This window comes from Pinus tabuliformis, chromosome 9 (genome assembly GCF_031772625.1).
Source record: "Pinus tabuliformis cultivar Carrire ecotype Pingquan chromosome 9, CPIR1, whole genome shotgun sequence".
Classification (NCBI taxonomy): Eukaryota; Viridiplantae; Streptophyta; class Pinopsida; order Pinales; family Pinaceae; genus Pinus; species Pinus tabuliformis.
The window spans coordinates 581,854,667-581,878,650 of NC_142307.1; the positions used below are offsets into that span (position 1 = coordinate 581,854,667).

At 39.2% G+C, this 23,984-nt stretch overlaps 1 protein-coding gene across 3 annotated transcripts in view; it reads right to left on the minus strand.

Annotated features, from left to right (window-relative positions):
- PDE149 (integral membrane TerC family protein) overlaps positions 1–23,984 on the minus strand; it is a 444,133-nt gene that overhangs the window by 185,422 nt on the left and 234,727 nt on the right. For all 3 annotated transcript variants that reach the window (XM_089439373.1, XM_089439371.1, XM_089439372.1), the window contains one exon: positions 12,996–13,080. In XM_089439373.1, coding sequence (XP_089295499.1) covers positions 12,996–13,080 — 85 coding nt within the window. The remainder of the gene's footprint in view (positions 1–12,995; positions 13,081–23,984) is intronic.

Genomic DNA, 23,984 nt, shown 5'->3' on the forward strand with positions numbered 1-23,984 from the left:
ACCACGTCCTATAAACACAAGTTACAATCACCTGTAGGGAAAGCATATACCACATCTTGCAAACACAAGTCACAACAATCAATCGTAGGAAGGATCCTACATGTGGGGAAAGGATGAACCACGTCCCACCGACATGTCAACCAATAATCGTAGGGAATGAACATCCTACATGTGGGGAAAGGATGAACCACGTCCCACTGACATGTCAACAGAGGCCTATATGCATCTCTTGCTGGGGTATACACAAGAGAAGGTGAACCACTCACCCTACATACATGTGTCCGCAATCGTAGGGGAAGGTGAATCACTCACCCTACACACATGTCATTAATCTAGGTTGTCATTGATGTCAATAGTTGATGTCAATCATGGCAATGGCCAAGATGGCAAATATTCTTGAAGATGCTTGATATGGCAATGGTAGGGATGACAAATATTTTTGAAGATGCCAGAGGATGACAACAACTCTTGTGTAAGTTGTCAAGACATAAATGAAATGTCAATCATGTATCTTGATGATCATAATGAATCATAATGAAAGACTACTTTATGAAGGTCTGGAAGACATACACTGGATGACTGGACTATGATGACATGTCTATGATAAAAGACTACATGATGACTTATGTGGACCACACTTGATGATTTCAAGACAAGCCTCCAATGGTATGAAGTTTGATGTCCTTACCTTCGGTGATCCTAATAATGAAGATTACATAATGATGGTGACCCTATGATGAAGAAGGCAATCAAGGACATGATGATGGTGACTCTATGTTGAAGAAGGCAAGTACATGATTATAAAGACAATCAATGAAGAAATCAAACCATGAAGAAGCCCAACACTCAAAGGCATTCTGCCCTGCCTCCATTTCTACACTCATAAATAATCAGTCACATTAAAAAATACTTTTTGTTACCTTAGAGGCAAATTCCTTAATAACACCTACACCATCTTGAAGAGCATAATTTTTCCTTTCCAACGAGCAATTACTCAGCCGAAACTCCAAGCGGTTTGAAAGTTATTGATTTTACAAGTTAATGGTGTAATTCTGGTCAGTAAGCCGACCTGAGCTTCTCTCCCATGTCGGTCTGCCCTTAAGAGACATGTCTATTCAGTTTGGTGAGTGAATTGGTGTATAAATAAGAATTTGTTCATCCATTTCTAGTATTATCTCATCACTGAATCAACACAGAAGTTCAGTGATCCTTGAGTTGTTCATATCTCATGAACAGGAGCTAAGGTAAGAGCAAATAAGGGCTAGTTCCACAAGGTCGCGTCCCCCCACCTGGAGGTCGAGTTTCCTAGCTCTCTCGCGCTCCGGGGACTTGGGGACAAGAGGAGGACATTTCCCCAAGCTCCCAAAAAACAGGGTACATGAGAAAACTTGAAAGGGGTCGTTTCCTCCATTTTTGGGGTCGTTTCCTCCAATTGGGGTCATTTCCTAGGCGAAAGGGGTCTTAAGGGGTCTTTAGGGGTCGTTTCCCTAGAAAGAATTCACAAATCTTTTTTATGAAACAAAAAAATCATAATTTTTAATATTTGTTGACCGACCGAGAAGGGTTTACGTTATGTGCCTTTCACATTTCATTTTTTGTTTGCTCCTTCGTTGAACTGAACACTGTTCCCATCACCAAGCAGCCTTTCCCGGTCTACGTTATGTGCATTTCACATTTCTTTTTTTGTTTGCTCCTTCGTTGAACTGAACATTGTTGCCATCGCAAGCAACCCTTTCTCTGCGCCTTCATTGAACAGAAAGTTGCCATTGATGTATCAGACTTGACTTTTATATTATTCAGTATTCAATGTTCATAGTTGGAAGTGGAACATCAATATGGTTTAAAGTTTAAAGTTTAAAACTTTAAACAATTATAATTTTATAATTTATTTTCATTGTGCATTGTTATTAAGTTAGTAGACTAGTAGTTACACTGTACAATTACAAACTTGTATGATGTATGATTATAATTTATATGATAATGATATCAATGATCATGCTTTTCGTTTTAAATTTGTTTCAGTGATATGATTCATCGATTTATATTTTATATTTATAAGTTTTTATGACCCTGACGTCCCGCCACGTTTCCTAAAAATTGGAGGGGAGCTTTTGCATAGGCCGATCCTGCGTATCCCCGCTCCCTCGCCTCCTCGCCCCAGAAACTTGGTGGAACATTGTTGATTTTGGTCAAATCCGGTGCATGTTTTGGTGAATCTTTTCGGACCTGTGGTGGTTAAAAATGTTGATTTGTGGTAGCATCGGATGTGCTCTAGCCACGAAATTTGGTGGAGAGGTTGGGGCACATGAGATCTCCAATACCTAGAAAGGATTTGGGCAGATTCTAAACAGTTCAGGAGATATTAAAATAATTAATTTTTTTAATGGAGTTCCTAAGTCTAAACTTAGGGAAATTAAAATATTAATGTGGATTAATATAAAACTGTGTTAGAATGGTCCAAAAGACATGGATCATGATCTAATCTTAGCCATTAATTAGGGGCTTAATCTCGGCCGTTGATATGTCAACGAGAAAAGTATAAGAAGGGGGCTTGAGAGTCACTTGGAGAACACACTAGAGTGATCAGTCATTCTATTCTCTAGAGCGGGATTTGCTAAGAGAGATAGAATCAGTGATCGGAGTTGCAGCTGAGGGGCATTGAGTACAGAGAGATAGAGAGGCAGAGATAGTGTCAGGAGAGCAGCGCAGTAGCCGGGGAGAGTGACACAGTAGCATCCAAAGCTCACGTAGGGCCACACAGACGCAGTCGGGAGCTCCGCAGAGCTTCAGAGAAGCCAGTGTTGTTGATGCAGAGGGCCAGAACATTGACGCAGGGCCTCCTAAGGCTGACGCAGACCCATTCAGGTGATGCAGGGCCAGTGCTGGGCAAAGAGGGACTGACGCAGTCCAGAAAGGCAAACGCTGGGGTTTCTTGGGCAGATTGGAGCTGAGGAGCTGCCAGAAGGTGTTTCCGGGGTTTCAGCCAGGACATTTGTCTCAAACTGAGAGGTATTACTGCCAAGGAAATTCTCTATTGGGTAGGCCGGATTTGGCACCCAGATTGTACTCTGATATTGCTTAATAAGAAAACCCTCAGATAGTTGCATCGGTTTTCCCACATTGGGTTTTTCCGGGGACATTGGTCCAAAAATAACAGTGTCATTTGGTGTGATTGTTTCTGTTTCCTTCAATTGTTGATCTGTAATATGTTGAGCAAGCACTAGTGTTTATTTTCAGTATTTACATTGTAAATAACTTGTTAAGTAACGGAACAAGTAGGTAGGAATAAATCAGATAAAGTGCATGGAGGGTTTCTAACTAGTAGACTTAGAAACTTCAATAAAAAAGTGCGAACTGTTGTTTTTGTTGTGGACTTCATATCTGTGCCTTTCCTCACAGTATTAGGGCTGATAGCACTTCCAATTTCAAACTTTGAAAACTCAGACCTATTACCTTAATGCCACGGTACAATTGCTCTAAATCGGATCAGTGATAAACCTTGAAGATTGGGCCAGATTGAAGATATATTACAGAGGATTCAGGATTGATTTGGCACCATTACTTCGAAAATGCGTTAACCTTGTTAACCTTGCTTCATTGCTGAAAATTCGGTGGTTTTTACAGTGTTCTCGGACTGTGGAAGGGTTGGTTGCTTCGGACTATGGAGGAGTCATTTTTGCTGGAGTGTTTGGTCTGCTGTGAAGATTCAGTGAACTGTGGAAGGGTTGTTTTCGTTGGACTGTGAAGTAGTGACCTTTTGGGGGCAGACATATCCTTTGTCTTGAAGAAACAACATTAGTGTCTTTTGAAGTAGCCTCCTCTGTGTCTCTTGAGCAGATCCTTGTTGGAGCATCCTTGAAAACAATTTAAAGACCTTGAAGCCATCACTAAAGAATTGTTTTGAGCAGTACTTGGAGCAGCCTTTGAGGACCCCTTGAAGTTGATCTTGACTTATTGTAGAGATCTATTGTGGACAGTGGTTGAAAGTTCTTTAAAGCAGGATAGACAGCTGGAGCATTGATGAACAACAACATCTTCTCTTGATGAGAACTTGAGGACTTGTGGGCAGTGAAGAATAGAAGGCTCAACCAATTGAAAACACCCTTAATTGGAGAATTCTTGGATAGCCTTTCTTGAAGACATCTTGTTGGGAAGCCTTAACTATTCTTGAAGAAACTGTTGGAGACCATGATGCATTAGTCATCATGAGGTGACTTGGAGAAGTTGCTTGGGTATGATGAAGAGCAGTGGTGACACCTTCTATATGATAAGGTTGTCATTGATGATGTAGCGTGAAGACTATAGTGAAGCTGAAGATTGACAGGGCTCGGTGAAGAAGGCCTTGGGAGCCATGAAGTACAACCAAACATACCCTGACAAAGTGAAGCTATAGGGTTGGAGCCCTTGGAGTTGGTGCCTCAAAATTGACAGGGTTGGTGCCTTGGAAAGTCCAAGTTCGTGCTTAGCAAATATAAGATTGGTGCCCTTAGAGTTTATGCTCCTAAACTCAAGGTTGGTGCCTTAGATAAGATAGGGTTGGAGCCCTAGAGGATAGCAATCCTCAAGAAACCAGGTCGGAGCCTGAACCAGAAATAGGGTTGGAGCCCTAGAGGTTGGTGCCTCGAAATTGACAAGGTTGGAGCCTTGGAAAGTCCAAGTCAGTGCTTGGCATATTATAGGTTGGAGCCTGGGAGATTGAAGATCGATGTCTATCTGGGGTTGGAGCCCTACATATATTGTACTTCATTTATTGTAAAGAAAAAATTAATAAAAGCGTTTATTCTTATTGTTCATTTTGTGTTCTAAATATAAGTGATCTAACTGGTAAAAAGAACAATTGAAAAGAAACACTGATTAACCCCCCCTCTCAGTATTTCCAACAATTGGTATCAGAGCCAGTACCTTCATTCAAAGCCTAACAGCGTGAAGGTTGATCATTAGAACACGAATGGCGAAGCCACGGAAAAAAGTCTCCAATCCTCCTAAAGATGTGTCTCACTCAACCACCGAAATTGAAGTCAATCAATTTGTGAAGGCTCCATTATTCAATGGAAACTTTGATATATGGGAAGCAAGAATGACGAATTTCTTAAAGACTCAAGGCATTGAAGTCTGGATATCGATGGTTGTTGATAGCATGATGGATGGAGAATCCAAGGAACATAATACAAGAGAAATGAAATCAATCTTGAATGGGCTACCTGATTCTATGAAGAAAAATTTTGAAAAATATTCATCAGCAAAAGGTATATGGGATAAACTTCATGATCTTTACTCAAAAGGCGCATTGACTGTTGATTTGGGGTAGCATCAGATGCGCTCTAACCACAAAAATTGGTGGAAAGGCTAAAGCACATGAGATCTCCAAGACCCAAAAATGGTTTGGGTAGAATCTACCCAGTTTGGGAGATATTAAAGTAATTAATACTTTTAATGGAGTCCCTAAGTCTAAACTTAGGGAAAATAAAATATTAATGTGAATTAATATAAAACTGAGTTAGAATGGTCCAAAAGTCATGGATAAAGCCAGATCTAAACTTAGCCGTTGATTAGGGACTTAATCTCGGTCATTGAATTGTCAACGAGAAAAGTATAAGAGGAGGCTTGAGGGTCACTTGAAGAACACACCGAGTTGATCAAGATTTCGACTTTCTGGGGCTGGGTTTGCCGAGGAAGTCGAGAGAGTGATCAAAGTTGCAGCTGAGGGGCAATGAATACAGAAGCAGAGAGGCAGAGATAGCACCAGGAGGATCAGCACAGTAGCCGAGAGTGAGGGACGCAGAACCAGCCAGGGGTTCACGCAGAGCCAGCCAGGAGCTGCGTAGTGCCTCAGAAGGCCAGCGTGGGTGACGCAAAGGGACAAAGGGCTGACGCAGTGCCTCTAGAGGCTGATGCAGGCCAAGCCGGAGTGACGCTAGGCAAATGCTGGGCCAGAAAGGGCTGACGCAGTCCCTAGAGGCTAACGCTGGGGTTTCGTGGGGCAGATTGGAGCTGTGAAGCTGCCGGAGTGATTATCCGGGGTTTTAGCTGGAACATCTATCTCCGACTGAGAGGTACTACTGCTGAGATTATTCTCTGTTGGGTGAGCCGGTTTTGGCACCCAAATTGTATTCAAAAACTACATAATAATAAAACCCTCAAATAGCTGCACCGGTTTTCCTGCATTGGGTTTTTCCGAGGACATTGATCCAAAAACAACGGTGTCACTTGTGTGCTTGTTTTGTTTCCTTCAGTTGATGATCTGTAATGTGTTGAGCATGTACTCGTATTTATTTCCAATATTTACATGGTAACTAACTTTTTAATTAACAAAACAAGTAGGTAGGAATAAATTAGTAAATTACATGAAGGGTTTCTAACAGTTAAACTTAGAAATTCCAACATGGTATCGGACCGTGGTTGCAGATCACAAGAGAACTGAGGACATCAGCCAAGCAGAGCAGCAGCAACAGAAAACAGATGTCCCAAGTGACAGAAGTTGTTCCTAGCAGAGTAGCAGCAAGGAAGGGGTGATGCAGTGCCTGCGTCATCAAGATTGAGCCAGGAAGAGGCCAGCACAGAGACTGAGGAGGGCAGAAAAGGCTCACGCAAAGCCACGCAAAGACCAGGAGGGTTGACACAGTTGGCTAGGGGAGCATTTCAGCTAGTGCCTGATTGCACAGAGCCTAGGAGCTCTAACCTTCAGTTTGTTGGGGTTTAGGAGGCTGTGGGTAAGTTACATAGTGGAGGTGGTGGGGTATTGTAGTCAGAACAGTACCTAACAGGGCAAGGCCAAGGAGGAGGGAGTTGCTACCGAGGATTTCTAGCCGAGAAATATAGATTAGTGGTGCATTTGCACTAGCGATCGGAGTGGGGGCATCTCGACATTGGCAAAGGGGTTTCCAGGAGGGAAATCGAGGCTCCGAGGGAATCACACCGAGAACTTCCAGGAAGGAAGTAGAGAGACTCGGAAGAGTCGAAAGAGGGGCAGTGAATGGGGTAAGAGATCAAGACAGAATGGACGAAGCCTCAAACTTCGTACTCTGGAAGGCCAAGATCTTGTCCATTCTAGATAGGAATCGTCTCAAGCACTTCACCTTGAAAACGATAGCGATCCCAGTGGACCCAGCTGAGAACAAAAAGTACGAGGAGGCAATGGCAAGGGCCAAGAGCATCATCCTTGACGAGGTCAAGGACCATGTAGTACCACATATTGTCGAAAAGGACACAGCAAATGCGATGTGGGAGGCCCTTACAAAATTGTATCAACAGACTTTCGTGCAGAGGAAAATGCTACTAGAAAATCAGCTGCGGTCATACCAGATGCAGAAGGGAGAATAGATAGACACCTTCCTCGATCGATTGAAGGAGATCTAAGATCAGCTGACTTCCATAGGGGCCACGCCAAATGAGGAGATGTTGGTGAGGACCGCACTGAATGCAGTCTCAGAGGATTGGGAGGTATTTGTCCAAAGCATACTGGGCAAGTCGACCCTTCCAGATTGGGAGGAACTGTGGGCGACTCTTCGTCAAGAAGAGATCAGAAGGCTAACCAAGGCGGGAAGCAGCAGCAAGGGGGTCAGAATCAAGAAGGAGGAAGAGGAGGATGCTGCCCTAGCATCTGAGGGAAAGCAAGAGAAACGGAAGAAGAAGGACCTCTCCAAGGTCAAATGCTTCCACTGTGGGGAACTGGGTCACTATGCGAGCCAATGTCCGAGGAAGAAGAGCAAGGGAGAGGCTTCTGAGACCAAGGTTGCGCCAGCAAGGGCAGAGAAAGAAGTGGAGACAGATGATGACTGTGCCATGAGTGCTCATGCGCCACTTGAGAGGAAGTGGGGAGACATCGAGCTGTAGTCAGACAGACTATAGGCGATGAGGGGCAGGATCCTCGAGGTACCCAACCTCTTGGATTATACCTTGCTACTGGAGCCCCAAAGAGGAGTAGCAGGACTGGCGGATGTCGATAGAGGCGGATGTGGATGGAGCAACAGAGGGAGCTACAGTGCAGGAGTCCCAGGACAGCGTGAGGCAGCAGTGCGAGATGCATAGAGTTGTTGCAACAATGCAAAGGTCAGAGAGGGAGCACTTGTCAGCGACAGAGGGAGCTTCAGCATCGGGAGTGTTTCTAGCCTTACAGGGATGTCAGAGTTGGGAGATCAGTTACTTTCTTCTCAGTAACTGAGTTGCAGTGCAGCAGTTAGCAGTGGCAGTGTTATGGGTAGCATGATGAGAGAGGTGTAGTGCAGATGTAGCGGTGGCAGTGGCAGGGCCACAGGCAGCAACACGGATGCAGAGGGAGTTGTTGTATGGATGCAACAATGGCAGTGGCTGGGCCATGGGTAGTAGTACATAATGCAGCAGTGCAAAGGTTGTTGGGCAACAGGCCTAACATCAACACAGGGACCGATGTCGGATGATCAGGGTCATGCTTAGTGAGGAATATTACTAAAGCACAGTCCTCGCTAAGAGGGAGTGTTGATTTGGGGTAGCATCGGATGTGCTCTAGCCACGAAAATTGGTGGAGAGGCTAAAGCACATGAGATCTCCAAGACCCAGAAATGGTTTGGGCATAATCTAACCAGTTTGGGAGGTATTAAAATAATTAATATTTTTAATGGAGTCCCTAATTCTAAACTTGGGGAAAATAAAACATTAATGTGAATTAATATAAAACTGAGTTAGAATGGTCCAAAAGTCATGGATCAAGCCAGATCTAATCTTAGCCGTTGATTAGGGACTTAATCTCGGCCGTTGAATTGTCAACGAGAAAAGTATAAGAGGAGGCTTGAGGGTCACTTGGAGAACACACCGAGTTGATCAAGATTTCGACTTTTTGAAGCTGGGTTTGCTAAGGAAGTCGAGAGAGTGGTCAGAGTTGCAGCTGAGGGGCAGTGAATACAAAAGCAGAGAGGCAGAGATAGCACCAAGAGGATCAGCACAGTAACCGAGAGTGAGGGATGCAGAACCAGCCAGGAGTTCACGAAAGCAGCCAGGAGCTGCTTAGTGCCTTAGAGGGCCAACGTGGGTGACGCATAGGACCATAGGACTAATGCAGTGCCTCTAGAGGCTGACGCAGGCCAAACCAGAGTGATGTTGGGCAAACGCTGGGCTAGAAAGCGCTGATGTTGTCCCTAGAGGCTGACGCTGGGGTTTCATGGCGCAGATTTGAGCTGTGAAGCTGTCGAAGTGATTATCCGGGGTTTCAGTCGGAATATCTGTCTCCGACTGAGAGGTACTACTGCCGAGATTATTCTCTGTTGGGTGAGCCGGTTTTGGCACCCAGATTGTATTCAGAAACTGCATAATAATAAAACCCTCAGATAGCTGCACCGGTTTTCCCGCATTGGGTTTTTCCAGGGACATTGGTCCAAAAACAACGGTGTCACTTGTGTGCTTGTTTTGTTTCCTTCAGTTGATGATCTGTAAAGTGTTGAGCATGTACTTGTATTTATTTACAGTATTTACATGGTAAATAACTTGTTAATTAACAAAACAAGTAGGTAGGAATAAATCAAAGGGTTTCTAAGTTAGACTTATAAATTCCAACATTGACAATGATCTCTAGTCAAGAAAATGATGGAAAACAAGAAGGAAATCCAGAGCCTATCAAGGAAACTGAAGATAAGAGTGATAACATCAAGGCTAAAGAAGACCTAGAAGATGAAGAGAATGAAGAAGATTTTGAAGAAGATCTCCTCACTAAACTTATGGTTGCCATAGAAGAGATTAACAATTTGAAAAACGAAAATGAGGAACTTAAGAAGAAAGCGCAAGTTGGTGACCAGAACAAGACAAGGAAGGAAGTTGACCTTGTCAAGCTTCAAGTACAAGAAAGAGATGAGGAGCTCGCCAATATTAAGAAAGAATTTCATCAAAACAAGAGAAAGCATCATGAAGAAGTCATATCCATGACAAATCAATTGGATAAGGCAAAGAAACGAGAAGATACCTTGTCAAGCCACCTTGAACAAAGGCACAAGAGCTTGAACAAACTTGAAGCAAAGATTGGTCAATACAAGGAAGAGGTCTCCTCCCTTAGATCACAACTAGAAGAAGCAAGAAACCAAGCACAAGGAGTTGAGAAGGCAATGGAAGCATTGGCATTCATAGAAGGGCAAGTTGATAAAATAGAAAAGGAGAGAAACACCATGACATGCCAACAAGAAGAGAAGAATGATGACATCACCAAGTTAAGATCATAAATCACTTCTCTTAAGGCCCAATCATGTGAAGCAACCAAGATGAAGGAATAAATGGAGATCATTCTATCAAAGAAGGATGAAGGATGAAAGAAAATGAAGGAAGAAATTGTCTTTCTTAAAAAGGAAGTTGACTTGCTGAATAAGAACTTGAAAAGTTCTCAAACCCTAGATGACATCCTAAATCATCAAAGGTCTCCTCTTGATAAATCAGGTCTTGGCTATGCAGGTGAATACTCATGCAAGAATGGTAATGCTTCAAACAACAAGGATGTGGAGAAACTTGGAATAAATATTGATGCTCCTAGTTCCAGCAAAGGCAAGGAGAAGAGTCAAGACAACAATGAAAGAAATCCTATTCCAAGAAGAAATGCAGATGGTGTCAAGGATGCAAGAAGCAATGGTTATCATCAAAGGATCCCAAGGCAAAAAGACTTCAGAAGTACATCAAGGAAACCTTCTTCTCCCAGGTACCAAAGTATATTTCTTGGTTATTGCTATTCTTGTACAAACTTTGGGCACATGGCAAAAGATTGTAGGGCATATCACAAAGACATATTTAATGGTCCCCGTCAATCTTCGAGAAGCAATTTTGCAAGAAGTCATGAATTCTTATTCATGAACAACATAGAGTGCTTCAAGTGTCATAACATTGGACATATGGCACATGATTGTAACTTGACTTGGGCCCCTACACAAGCTAGAATTGTGCCAAAGAAGAAAGTTACACAAGTATGGAGAAGGAAGCAAATTGAATCCAGAAGTCTCTTGAACACTCCAGCCAACAACACATGTTGTTGACCTAATGAAGTTATCCTTGATATTCCAAGTATTTGATGGGGAGACTCTGCCAAAAGGAAGACCATGCATACAGTTAGGGGGAGCTTATGATGATTAAGCATTCTTGCAGAAGCTATCCATGAATAAAATAAATTCTTGGGAATAAATAATTGTTGCGAGAAAATAAATTTAGCCTGGTATTAGGAGATTTTAACACAACTTGTCAACTTCTTCCTTCTCCTTTCTTTTAAGCATTGACATAATAGAAGGTTGTGCACCAAGTGTGGTTCTACAAACAAAAAATGATGAGGTAAATGTGGGGCTGGCAATTGTGAAAGCTGATGCTCAAGAACCACTCTCACTTTCCCCTACTCTTCTTGCAATTTGGCATTTCACAGCTGCCTTGTTACTTTGGGCAAAATCTTTATCTTCTAGTGATTTGATGGCAATACAGATGATTTCTAGAGATGCATCGCCATCAGAGCAAAGTTCTATGTCATCTTTCATAATTTGTGCAAGGTGGTATTTCAATCGGGAAATTCCTCCTCTCACATGCTTCCCACACAACTTGCAACTTAACTTTTATCTATTGAACCCCACCCCCTCAGATTCACCATATTCCCACATAGGGTCTAAAATTCTTGGCATGTTTATTCTTCAATGTAAGACTGAACCTAGGGCACAAGAAAAAAAATTAAAAATAAAAATCAGCATTTTTACAATTAAGAAACCCTCTCCACTTAATGAAACGATAATGGAAAAACATACACTTCCTTCCCTTAGTAAAATCAAGGAAATAAATGGGTGACTGAAAACCCCAAGGAAAAACTTAGAAAAACAAAAAAAACAGGGCCGAACTTGATGCCCATACCTGCAAGTGTGTGGCCTGTTGAGGATACTCAGTCCACAGTGCACAAATTTTTGTTACGGCTCCTAAAAATCATCATTTTTCTCTTTAACTCTAGGAAATTTGTTCTCCTGCTTCTCTGCTTTCTAATCTCTGGCCTCTGTTTGCAAAATGAGGAAAGAAACCAAAAATTGAGTTTATACACCAACCCAGGCACATTTCCACAATATTTTCCCTCGTCTCGCAATGTTTTCACGATTTCACTCTACTATTGTGATAAAATCAGTGAGGAAACAATCACTGATATTATCAGCCAATGATATTGCCAACTTCAAAAAAGTGCAATATGCTGATGTTTTTGCAATAATATCGTGTTGTTGACAACACCTTACTTTATATCACGTCATCTATTATTAACCTTCTCATATTTTAGTTAATTGAACTTATACAAGGCATTACTATGTACAAACACTGTGTGGACTGAAAATGAATTGAACTGAATTAGATCACATGTAAAAAAACTTATTATATTTTCTGACTTTGGTTATTGTTTCTTTACCACTATGCAGACTCTTCTACATTCTCTGACAGGTTCAAACCTGGGGACGCAAGATATGCACACCTCCCTAGACTATGCAGTCAAATCCTTGCACAGAGGGGGTCCCTTGCTCCACAAACAAGGGGGTCTCAGGCGTCAATTTAGCATCTGGCTAGGCTGTGACCTTAAAGTAGATTATTATTAGTACTAGTAGTATTAATATTATAAAATGTTGCTGCATATTTCGCCTTATTCTTGGGCTCTCTTATAATTTGGAAGCACAAATTCCATTTAGCATGTGATCATTATCGTAAAAACATAATTAAAAAAAAAAATCCAGAAATTAAAGTACTAAAATTGCAGAGTGCAAGATATCATCCAGCCATTAACATTTACCATGATATGTAACTGAGGAAACAAAACAAGAGTTTAAAACTTGAAGTCTTAAACCTTTGCATTACAATTATTACATTTCTGACATGAGGACATATCCAGCCATAATGTTTTCCAAGATATGCAAATGGAAAAACAGGGTAAGATTCTTGAAACATAAACCCTTTTTGAAGTACTAATTTATATGTGCATTTACTCAGCATGTATAACAAGTGCAATTCAGTGTAGGCGTGCTTTAGTTTTTGGAAGAGAACATTACATGTCACAGGTATGAAATTCTTGCATGTCTTTACAATAAAGTTATTTGATAAATCTTCTTCTTCCTCGTCTGCTGCAGTAAACAGCTGAAATGATAAAATCCAAGCAACTCCATATTATGATTGGAAAAACAATACAGTTGAAAAAATTTCATCTCTTCTGCTACTGGTCAGTTTTTTCCTTTATTGATCATAATTAAAGAGAAAAATATCCGTACAACTTTTTAAGAGTATTTCTTCGCAGCCAAACTAAGTTCTAAAGGAATTGGAATGAAGAAGATATAAAAAAGAGCTAAAATATGTCAGAAGCATGTTTCTCCGACCCTTGTATATCTATAAACATCTGCACAGTAGATAATTGGAAGATAAATACTCAAAAGAACATTAATTATGAATATCCCAAATATACCTATAAGTTGGAATCTTTAATAAATCCATAAATTATAATATGCATATGTGCAGCAAGCCTGACTTCAAAAAATGAATAAAAGCAATTCAATCAAAATAGACAATAGAAAGACAAATCAATCTTCTGATGGATCAACCCTAGATGAAGCTGCGAAAATCAGTCCCAAATATGCAGTGAAAAAGTATATCTATATAACTAGGTTAATGGTATCTAGGTTCCTCAAAAAGTTGCAACACAGTATAAAAAACAAGGTTGCACAAGGCAGGACTATTTTTGAGAAGTGAAGCATTGGGAGCACAATTTTCCAAAAATCCTTGGAAGCAAAGCATCCCAGAAACATCTACTATGTGTGTGTTTGTGCTGCATTTATAATAACAAAAAAATCCAGAATTCCAAATTAGTTACAAAATATATGAAAACATGCATATTTGTACATAAATCAAGATAGAAATGGCATCCATAGTAACATTAATGATTAACTATTCGAGCATCAACAATCTAAAATCTAGCAATTACAAATAAAAATCAAATTTTTAAGCATATATATAAAGTAAACCATTAAACATTGAAATAGCTTATCTAGCAATTGTCAACATGACCAAATATTAATGTTTACAAAATAGACCTAGACCAAGAGACAACACTGGGACAAAGACCCACTGTTACCTTAGTCAATGTCCACTGCTCTTAATAGACTTTCACCGATGGGAGGAGTCCCGGTATGAAGGGAACCACTTGTAATGATAGTGTCAATGACAAGGTATGAAGGGAACCACTTGTAATGATAGTGTCAATGACAAGGTATGAAGCGATTCCTAAGGCCCATTCAAGGGGAAACACAATATAAAGATCAATGCTTCAAGAAAGCTTATGGGCTCTCCAAGAAAGACCTAGGATGGAGATCAAGGCCTAGCACTTAAGATATGCAATAATGACAAGTAAGCGTAGAATCAAGGATCCAAAGGAGAGATAGTACCTCTCAAGAAGCTTTGTAAGATGATCAATTGCTTCAAATAGGCTTTCACTTCTCTTGAGAGACCTAGAAAGAGCTTCCGCTAGACCTAGGGATCTTAGAGATAATCATGGGGAGTCCCTCCAAGGTGCTCACTAGGTCAAGCTAAGAGGGAAGAAAGGGTTTCTTTTGATTTATTTATCGATTACAAGGCTCATATGACCCTCAAGAAGGCCACCTTATCCAAGGAAAACCAATAGGTTACACTTCTATGGCACACAAATTTATGGAGAAATAACTGCAGGAATTCCACCAAAATTTGAGATCCTCTAGAGGAGACACCAAAGAAGAGTTCTATCCAAATGGATTTTGAAACTTCTTCCTCTAAAGAATTTCGTTGGATGCCCTAGACAGAGGTCCAAGGGAAGAGGGAGCGGATTTTTTTTTGGGAGTAGAAAATAGAAGGAAAAGAGAGGGTGATCACCAACATTCCTAGACCAGTGCCTATTTCCCTTGGCTATGGAATCTAAGATGATTCAAAATTTGCCAAGATCGTCTTCAAGGAGGCTAAAGATGGATGCCCTATGTTGGAAAATGTAACTATGCTCGGTCTTCATAATTTGTAGTATAATCATATTCATTGAAAAAAATCAAAAGAAAAGAGAATAATATACTTTTGAAAAGCATGGATTTCATCCTCTATATTTATTTTGTCACCTAGGTCAAGCATGTTCTTCATGCTCTAGGGTTTATTAAGTCAATATAGTCCTTTCCATATGCATAAGACCCTTACGGGCACATTGTATCAAGAAAGAAACATTAATTTTGATTTTAAAGTGTCATTTTTGGACTCCCAACACCAAGTTGGCCCTACCAGTGAAGTCATCCTAGAGAAGCCCATTTGAACCCTCAAGATGACTATATATTAGAGAAGGATTCGACCTATTGTGATATCAATTAATCAAGTTCAATTTGCACCCAAAAAGGAGAAAATTAAGAGCGAAGGCTAGAAAACAAGAGAAAAATACAAGCAAAGAAGAAGAAGCCTAAATTTGACCTATACTAAGCTCACACGAACGAATTTTTTGGGGATTTGTGCGAGTTGCAGGGCCAAAGATTGTAGGCTGAGTTGCAGAGCTATTCTAGTGGGCCAAATGTTTTGTCAAGTTGCAAAAAGACTCTTTGACTCTAGCTAACTTTGATTCTTTGAAGAAAAGCTTTGAAGAAAAACTGACTCCTTGGAAGAAGACTTTGACTTCTTGGAGGAAGACTTTGAATCTTTGAAGGAAACACCTTGAAAAAGACTTTGACTCCTTGAAGAAAGAACTTCGAAGGAAGACTTTGACTCTTTAAGGAAGAAGATATTTTTGGAGGGCTGACTTGGTGTTTAGTGGTAGTCCTAGTTGGGTATTGGTTGTCTCATTTTGATTTGGTTCTATAAAGAGTAGAAGAATTTGATTGGGTTTTCCCCTAAGAGAGGGGTTTTTCCCTAGCTGAGAGCCTACATGTTGTGCTCTATTATTCTTGTGATCTTCATGTTCTTTTTTATTTGATAGTTTCTTGATGAAGAGAAGATAAAAAGAAAACAACATAAATTAAAATTATCACAAGCTGTTATCAAAGTTAGAGAATACTTTTTTGCCTTTTGATTTTCTAGCATGGTATCATAGCTAAGGTGAGAAAGGGAAAAGGCAGCTTGAAGATCATTTGTCATAAAGCAAGGAAGAATATAAGAAGAAGCTCTAAGAAGAGAAGGGTCATCATTAAGGAAGACTACTAGACTAAGAAGCTCTTGAGAACAACTTGGAAAATCTTTTGTGGACATTGGAAGACATAATTCACAAGAAAGTCTTGGGATCTTCATTGAAGTAAGTTTGAAGAAGTATCAAGAACCTTTAAAGTATCAATAAAAGAGGAGTAACTAGCTCCTTGAAACAATCATCAAAAGCAAGCTAGAAGAAAGACTTATGATATTATCAGTTATACCTATGGCATCATCAATGAAATCTGAGAACAAGCTTCAAGGAGCTTCAATTTCAAAACCTAGAAGAGAAGGATGGATCTTATCCTTGCTAGGCACAAAGTCTTAGACATTGTGCTAGGAAAAGTAAAAGAACCTACAGATGATGTTGGAAAAGAAAAATTCAAGGAGAATGATATTCTAGCCATGAGCCTCATTGTGGATTCAATCAAGGACAATCTAATTCCCTACATATCCACTCAAGATACTTCAAAGAAAATGTATGAAGCTCTCTCTAAACTATTCACAATCAAAAATATTGGCCAAGTTGCAAGCCTAAAGAATGAGCTTCGAACTATCAAGATGACAAAAGAGGATACTATATCTTCATATTTTATGAAAATCTCCCATATAAGAGATGAACTCCAAGCAATTGATGAAATTATCCCTGATAAGGAACTTGTAATATCAACCATTTTAGGTTTTCCCAAATCATGGAATGCCTTCGCAGTTGGCATCAATAGTTGGAAAGAAACTCCATCATTTGAAGAACTATGGTCTGCATGTACTCAAGAAGAAGCTTAACTTGCTCTAATAGGAGGAAATCAAGAAGGAGAAAATGATATCTCAAATTCCTATTTAGCCCATTTCAAAAAGAAAGGAGGAAATAAGAAATCCGACAAAGGTTCAAAGAGGAATCATCACAAGAAGACTGATCTATCAAAAATTCAATGTTTTCAATGTCACAAATTTGGGCACTATAAAAACCAATGTCCTGAAAATTCAAATGATAACAAGAAGAGAGAAAGAGATCATGCTAATGTTGTTGATACTGAAGAACCAGCAAAGAAAGGCAAAGGAGATCCTGAAGTCAAAGACTTGTACTATTAAGAAGAGACTTGAAATCTTAAGGATTGCCAAAATTTCATATCCTTTAATTCTAGGTCTTTAGGTTTTGTGAAAAATACTTTTATAGATCTTTATTGTTTTTGTTTGTAGCCTAGTTTATAAACTTCGATTTGTAAACCTTGTAATAAGAGAGTGTGTCCAAAATTTTCAGACATGTTCTAGGATAAGATATATTTCAAAGACATCTAGATCTATTCAAGATCAAGAGGGAGCCTCTGCAATTCACAAAAAGATAAGTATTTTATCCATTTCTTCTTTCATTACATTGTTTTTTTCTTCTTTTTTTCTCAAGTATATCGAGCTTTATGTTTACTCAATTATAGCCTTTTATGATTTCCCTGAAAAGGATTGTAGATAAACAAAGTCAAAAGATTATAGATAGATTCAGAGGGAGCGGTTCAACTCTCAAGATAACAACAAGAATTGCATTGATGAAAGCAACGATAAGAAGTCTTGGTAACTTTGTTAAAAGAAATCATCCAACAAGGCATCTAGATTGTGAAAATTCCTTAATCTAACACATCAGAAACCCCTACTGCAATATTTGGTTTACTAACTCCTACTTGTTCTTTAAATTAACAAGTTATTTAATAACATAAACATCGAAGTAAACACAATTGCAGCCTTCACAAATATATAGATCAACAACTGAAATAAACTGAGACAACACAAGGGAAACCGTTATTTTTGGACAATCGTTCCCAGAAAAAACCCAATGCGGGAAAACCGATGCAGCATATATGAGGGTTTTATTATTAAGCAGATTTGTGAATACAACTAGGGTGCCAAAAATGGCTCACCTTTCAGAGAATATCCTCGGCAGTAGTACCTCTATCCCAAGACAAACATTCCGGCAAATCAGCAACCAGATGAATGATCCCACAGTGACTCTGGTTGTTCCTTGTGCTGGATAGCAAAAGTTGCTCCAAGCACTCCTCTGGAACTGCGTCACCTCTCCCGACTGATCTGCTCTCAGTCTGCCCCACAGAACCTCCTCAGCGGAGCCTCTTCAACCCAGTGTCAGCCTCTACGGCCCTCTGCGTTGTCAACGTTAACCTGTGTGGATTTCTGCGTGAGCCTCTGCGTTCTCTGTGTTTGCCTCTACGGCTTCTGCATGCTCTGCGCTGGCCTCCTTAGCATCTGCATCAGCCCTCCCAGGCTCTACACTGCCTCTTCCGACACTTTGTTGCCTCTCTGATATGTATTCTTCAGCCTTGGATCGAAATCCCTTGCTGAACTACCCCTCACTACAACTGATCTCTAACTCGATTTCCTCAGCAAACCTAGCCCCAGAAAATCGAATTCTTGATCTCTCTTGGTGTGTCTCCAACTGACCCTCAAGCCTCCTCTTATACTTTTCCTGTTGACGAATCAATGGCCAAGATTAAGTCCCTAATCAACGGCTAAGATTAGAACTGGCTTGATCCTCGTCACTTAGAACTTTCTCACCCATATTTTATTAATACACATTAATATTTTTATTTTCCTAAGTTTAGACTTAGGAACTCATTAAAAATATTAATTATTTTAATAACTCTTCATTCGGGTGGAATTTCTCCAAACGATTTCTGGGTCTTGGAGATCTCATGTGCCTTAGCCTCTCCACCAAATTTCATGGCTAGAGCACATCCGATGCTACCAAAAATCAACATAGATCACTTTTGCACAACAATATTATGACATCATAAGAATCATAAAGATCCTCTACCAAAAATGAAATTGCAGCATAAAGGAAGTTTCAAAGAAACAATCCCAAAAGGAGAAAAACAATTTGAGGTATGTTTTCTATATTATATCTTTGTGATTATTTGACTTATAAAGTTCTTATTGCTTTTTCATAGATCTTGAGTTTAGGGTTTGTTGATATTTAGGGTTTTCTGAACCCTAGAAAACAAAAACCCTAACCCTAGTTTATTATTTCCTCTATGAATCCCTAATTCTTGGGATATGATGTCTAAAACCTGCTAGCTAAATGTTATAACCGAAACCCTAATGAATTTTTAAGTAGGGTTCTAGGGTTTGCACTAAACCCTACCTAAAAGATAGAATGAAGATGGATCTTAAGAGAGTCCTTGTCAAAACCCTAGGACCAAAATATTTAATGTTCAAAACCCTAGACTAACAAATTTAATATCATGAGTCTTGTATATTGTGCTTGATGAAAATTGTAGATACATAAAAATGTTTAATGATGATCTTGTGATAATGATGGGCATGATAGAAAGAGGAAGTTGCATAAACCCTAATGATGTTAAAGTTCCTATCTTATGAATGATTAGCGAATGGAGTTGAATATGTTGAAAATAAAAGTTGTTTGGTACTAGTTGATTGAAGGATCGATGAATTCCACTATTATATAATTATGATAACCGAAGGATCATGTGGTTGACAAAGGACCCCATGTCTCACGCTGAGACTAAGCATATTAAGGATTAAGATGGGGACGTGGAGCTACAGTATATTTTGTCAAAGATGAACAGGTAGTTGATATGTTGACTAAATCTCTCAAAAGAAATTTGTTGATATCTCCAATTTTAAAGAGAAGTAATAAATTGTTGTATCTTAGGTTGGTCAGCCTGTATGACGATACTCATGATTGGTATCTTGGCAAGTAGCCTAAATGATACTTAGATCCCTGTGAGGGGTGGTGCCTAGATCCCTATTGGTGTCTTAGCAGGTAGCCTAGATGACATCTGGTGTCTTGGCAGGTGTTAAAATGTGTAACTAGGTTTGGTCTTCATAATGACATGTAATTGTGATTTCATGTAATTGATGTAAAGAAGAAAAATAAAATTATTTTTGTAACGCTTGTCTCATGGGTTTCATGAGCAAGGAATTTTATTTTTAGTAATGGCTCCCATTGTGAGCCCTTATGATTGGTCATAAAGTCAAAGAGAGTCAATGTCATGTATGAAGGACCTCTCTTGGGCATTTTACATTTGTATATGAAAGTGTCAAATAGCCCTCCAAGACCAAGCTCAAACATCTACTTCAAGTCGGCTTTAAAAGAAATAATGAATTTTCTCCAACAGTCATGTCGGCTCACCCATTGCTAAGGTCGGCTTATTATGGAGGCTCAAAAACTACAAATAGGGCAGCTCGGCCTCATGTCACGGCAAGAATTTTGGTAAAGATCAAGTCTGAAATAAGAAGTGCGAAAGACAATTTAGAAGGAGCCTAATCATCAGCAAAGAGAGAAAGAAGGAGAGCGAAGTCTTTGTCATCATTTTGGATTTGTTTTTGGGTTACATTGATCTCACACGTGCGAAGAAAGGGACTGTCTCCATTGCAGAAGAGGTTGAAGTATTGCAGTCCCATTGGAAGGTCAAGACAAGGAGGAAGAAAAGGTGTATATCAAGCCGAGTTGTCAAGGAAGCTGCCTCCACCTATAGTGAAGGGAATCAAGGTTCCAAAGTTGACAATTTACACGTGCTAGGGTCTCTGAAGATAGTCGAGAGGAATAAACAAGAAGTTTGACTATCGTTGACTCAAGGAAGAAGAGGAAGCTTTGTGTCTTGGTCTTGGAGAGGCAAATAGGTCAAGGGTCTTGGTCTTGGTATTCGTCAATTGCAGTCTCTATAAGAAGAAAAATTTGCTCGGGTTTTCCTCTCAAGTGGGAGAGGTTTTGGCCCTAGCTGATAGCCTATATTCTGTGTCTCTTGTCTCTCTATGGTTTATGCATTACTAGTTGTTTGATAAAGAATAATACTATACTAACATAAGTAAAAAAAAATCCTAATCTAAGAAGTAAATAGAATTCACAAGCAGTTATCAATAGAAGAGAAATCACGTAATCTCGATGCCCTAGATTTCTCAACATGGAATCAGAGCTAAGGTGAATAAGTCAAGGAAGGGCATCTTATCAAGGGGCACTTAAGGATCAAATATCGAGGAAGACATCAAAGCAAAGATCATCTTGAAGTCAAGATCTACAAAGGAAGCATCAAAACCCTAGATCGAAGAAGAAATCTACACCAAAAGAAGTCTTGGGATCATCATCAAGAAAAGAAGGCCAAGACCCTACATCTACTCAAGTTGAAGAGATCTACGAATCAAGGTAAGCTTGAAGTTTATTCATCCAAGAGAAGCACTTCAAGATCAAGATCATATCATCATCTTGAAGAAAGTAAAAACCCTAGATCAATCAAAGAAGCATTCCTAGGATCCACTCTCAATCATTTTGAAGTTGAAGTATCTTGAAGACTATTTATCCAAAGGAAGCTAGATCAAAAGGTGTTATCATCAAGGTTTTAAGGCGATCTCTCTCTCGTTGAAGCAAGATTCCACCATCAAAGGATCCAAAGGGATCTCCCTCTCTATGGGATCAAGGATCATTATTAAATAAAACTATCTTCATCAAGGAGAAGTTTTATATTCTCTATATCATCATCAACATCAAGGAAGCAGCAAGGAGAAGGAGCATCCTATCAAACAAGTATATTTATGTCTACATTTGAATCTGTCAAAATGTCTTTTTGCAAGGAAAGCAACAAATTGGTTGGGGCTTCAAATTATCTTGCATGGAAGAAAAGGACAGATCTGAATCTCATCAAAAATGAGGTTATGGAACATGTCAAAGGATCAATCACCAAACCAGCAAAGGAAGATGATCAAGCACTTGCAAAGTATATGAAAGGGGAAGTTAGGGCTCAAAGGATTCTCATAGAATCCATCAAGGATCCTCGCATTACATATGTATCTAAACTCGATACCTCAAAAGAAATATATGACAAATTAGTAATGTTTTTTTTGTAAGCACTGCAGGAGAAGTTATCTCTCTAAGGCAAGAACTCTACAAGCTAAGGATATCGAAAGAAGAAGGAATAGCCTCATACTTTATGAGGATATCTGAAATAATGGATCAACTTCAAGATCGGGGAGAAGTAATGTCTGACAAGGAGATGACCATTGTAGTACTAAATGCACTACTAGAGGAATGGGGTAGCTTTACTTCAAGTATTTATGGGAAGAAAAGCTACTCCATTCCAAGATCTATGGTCACTATTGAAGAAACTAGGCTGAAGGCTAAAACTGATGTGGGATCAAGTGAGAAAAATCAAGCATATGCTTCTATGGCAAAGACAAGAGAAAAGTCTGGGAAATTTGGTCCTCAGAAAAAGAAGAGGAACATGGCTAAAATTCAATTCTATGGATGTCAAGAATATGGGCATGTTGTAAGATATGGCTATCATGATTCCCTAAGGACAATGATAGGATGCATCATGGCATCATAGAAGCACTAGAAGCAAGAGCTCGTGACATCATCATAGAGAAGCATGAAAGATGGTTGAAATAGAAGTCTATGAAAGGATATAGCTCTTGGTAACCTCATTAGAAGCATAAGTGGCACTTATGGGAAAAGGAAGAAAAAGTCATCTAGCACAAAGCTCATCATACATCAGTCAAAAGGAAACATTTTTTGGCTGAGGATACTCAAGATCCTCTATTTGAATCTTCATCAGAAGGTTCACCAATCAAAAGGAAGCAAGGGTTTCATCAAGAATTCCATCTTGTGGGAATTCATGGGATGATGGTATGATGACAAAAGAGGTGAAGCGGATCAAGGTATTGAAGTTCTTTCAATCAGGAAAGCTGCTAAAAGGAAGTCTAAGATGACTTAAAGGAAAATAAGCTATGTATGCTTGTATTCAATATTGTAGAGTCATGTCATATGGTTGCATGTAATGACCCACCTACAATTTACAAGTAGAACGTGAATATTAGCATGCATACGGGGCATCCATGTGATAGCTACATATGCATGAACCGCATGTATTGCATTAGTATACATACTGGCTAATATTGGAAAATGTCTAAGTTAGGGTAATGAATTGATTATTGAAATAAATTCCTATCTCACCGGATATAATGAATATATCAAATTAGGTACTTGATATGTATACCACCCTTATATACATATATATGTATGATAATCCTTAATCAAAAGAAAATATAAAAATATAATGAGCTATGAAGTAAATTTATTTAATTTACTATTTAATTTGATTAAAATAAATAAAATAATTTATTAAGATTCTAAATAAGGTAATTTATTTAAAATTATAAATAAATTAAAATAATTTAATTAAACAAAATAATACCAACTCATAACTACTCTAAATATATAAATTCAACCTACGCATGATAACATTGGGAATGTAACCGACTCTAAAAAGGAGGATGCTAGAAGTTAAGAAACCAACAACCAGAGGATGGGGAGTCAATGAAATTTGGGCATATAAGGGGGTCGAGGAGTACTGAAGGGAAAAAAATATTTTTCTGACTGTGGGAAATTTTTGGAATTTGAGACAAACAAAGCATGAACTTCTAATAGAGTCATAGACATTAAGCTTGATTGTTCTTGGATTTTTGGGCATAGGGGCCAGAAGATTTGTCTTCTGGGTCTGGGAACCAGATAGGTTGATCCCAGATAGGTTGGGAGGATTCAGTCGGTTTGGTAGCAGCAGCAGATTAAGAGCAACAAAAGTCGAAATTGACTTCAAATGGGATTTCCAAGTAAGTATTTGCAATTAAATTTTGGTATCAATTAAATTTCTGATTAAAAGTAAAATGGGCGTGAAATTTGGTATCAGTTAAATTTCTAGTTAAATATAAAAAAAAATAGGGCATTAAGGGCATTAAATTGCAGGGAACATGGATAAATGCTCTATCACGAGAGCATAATCAAAAGGAAGGATCTCCTCCTTCAAAGGGATGCAAGAATGCATGGGTCACACATTCACTAGATGAAATCAACATAA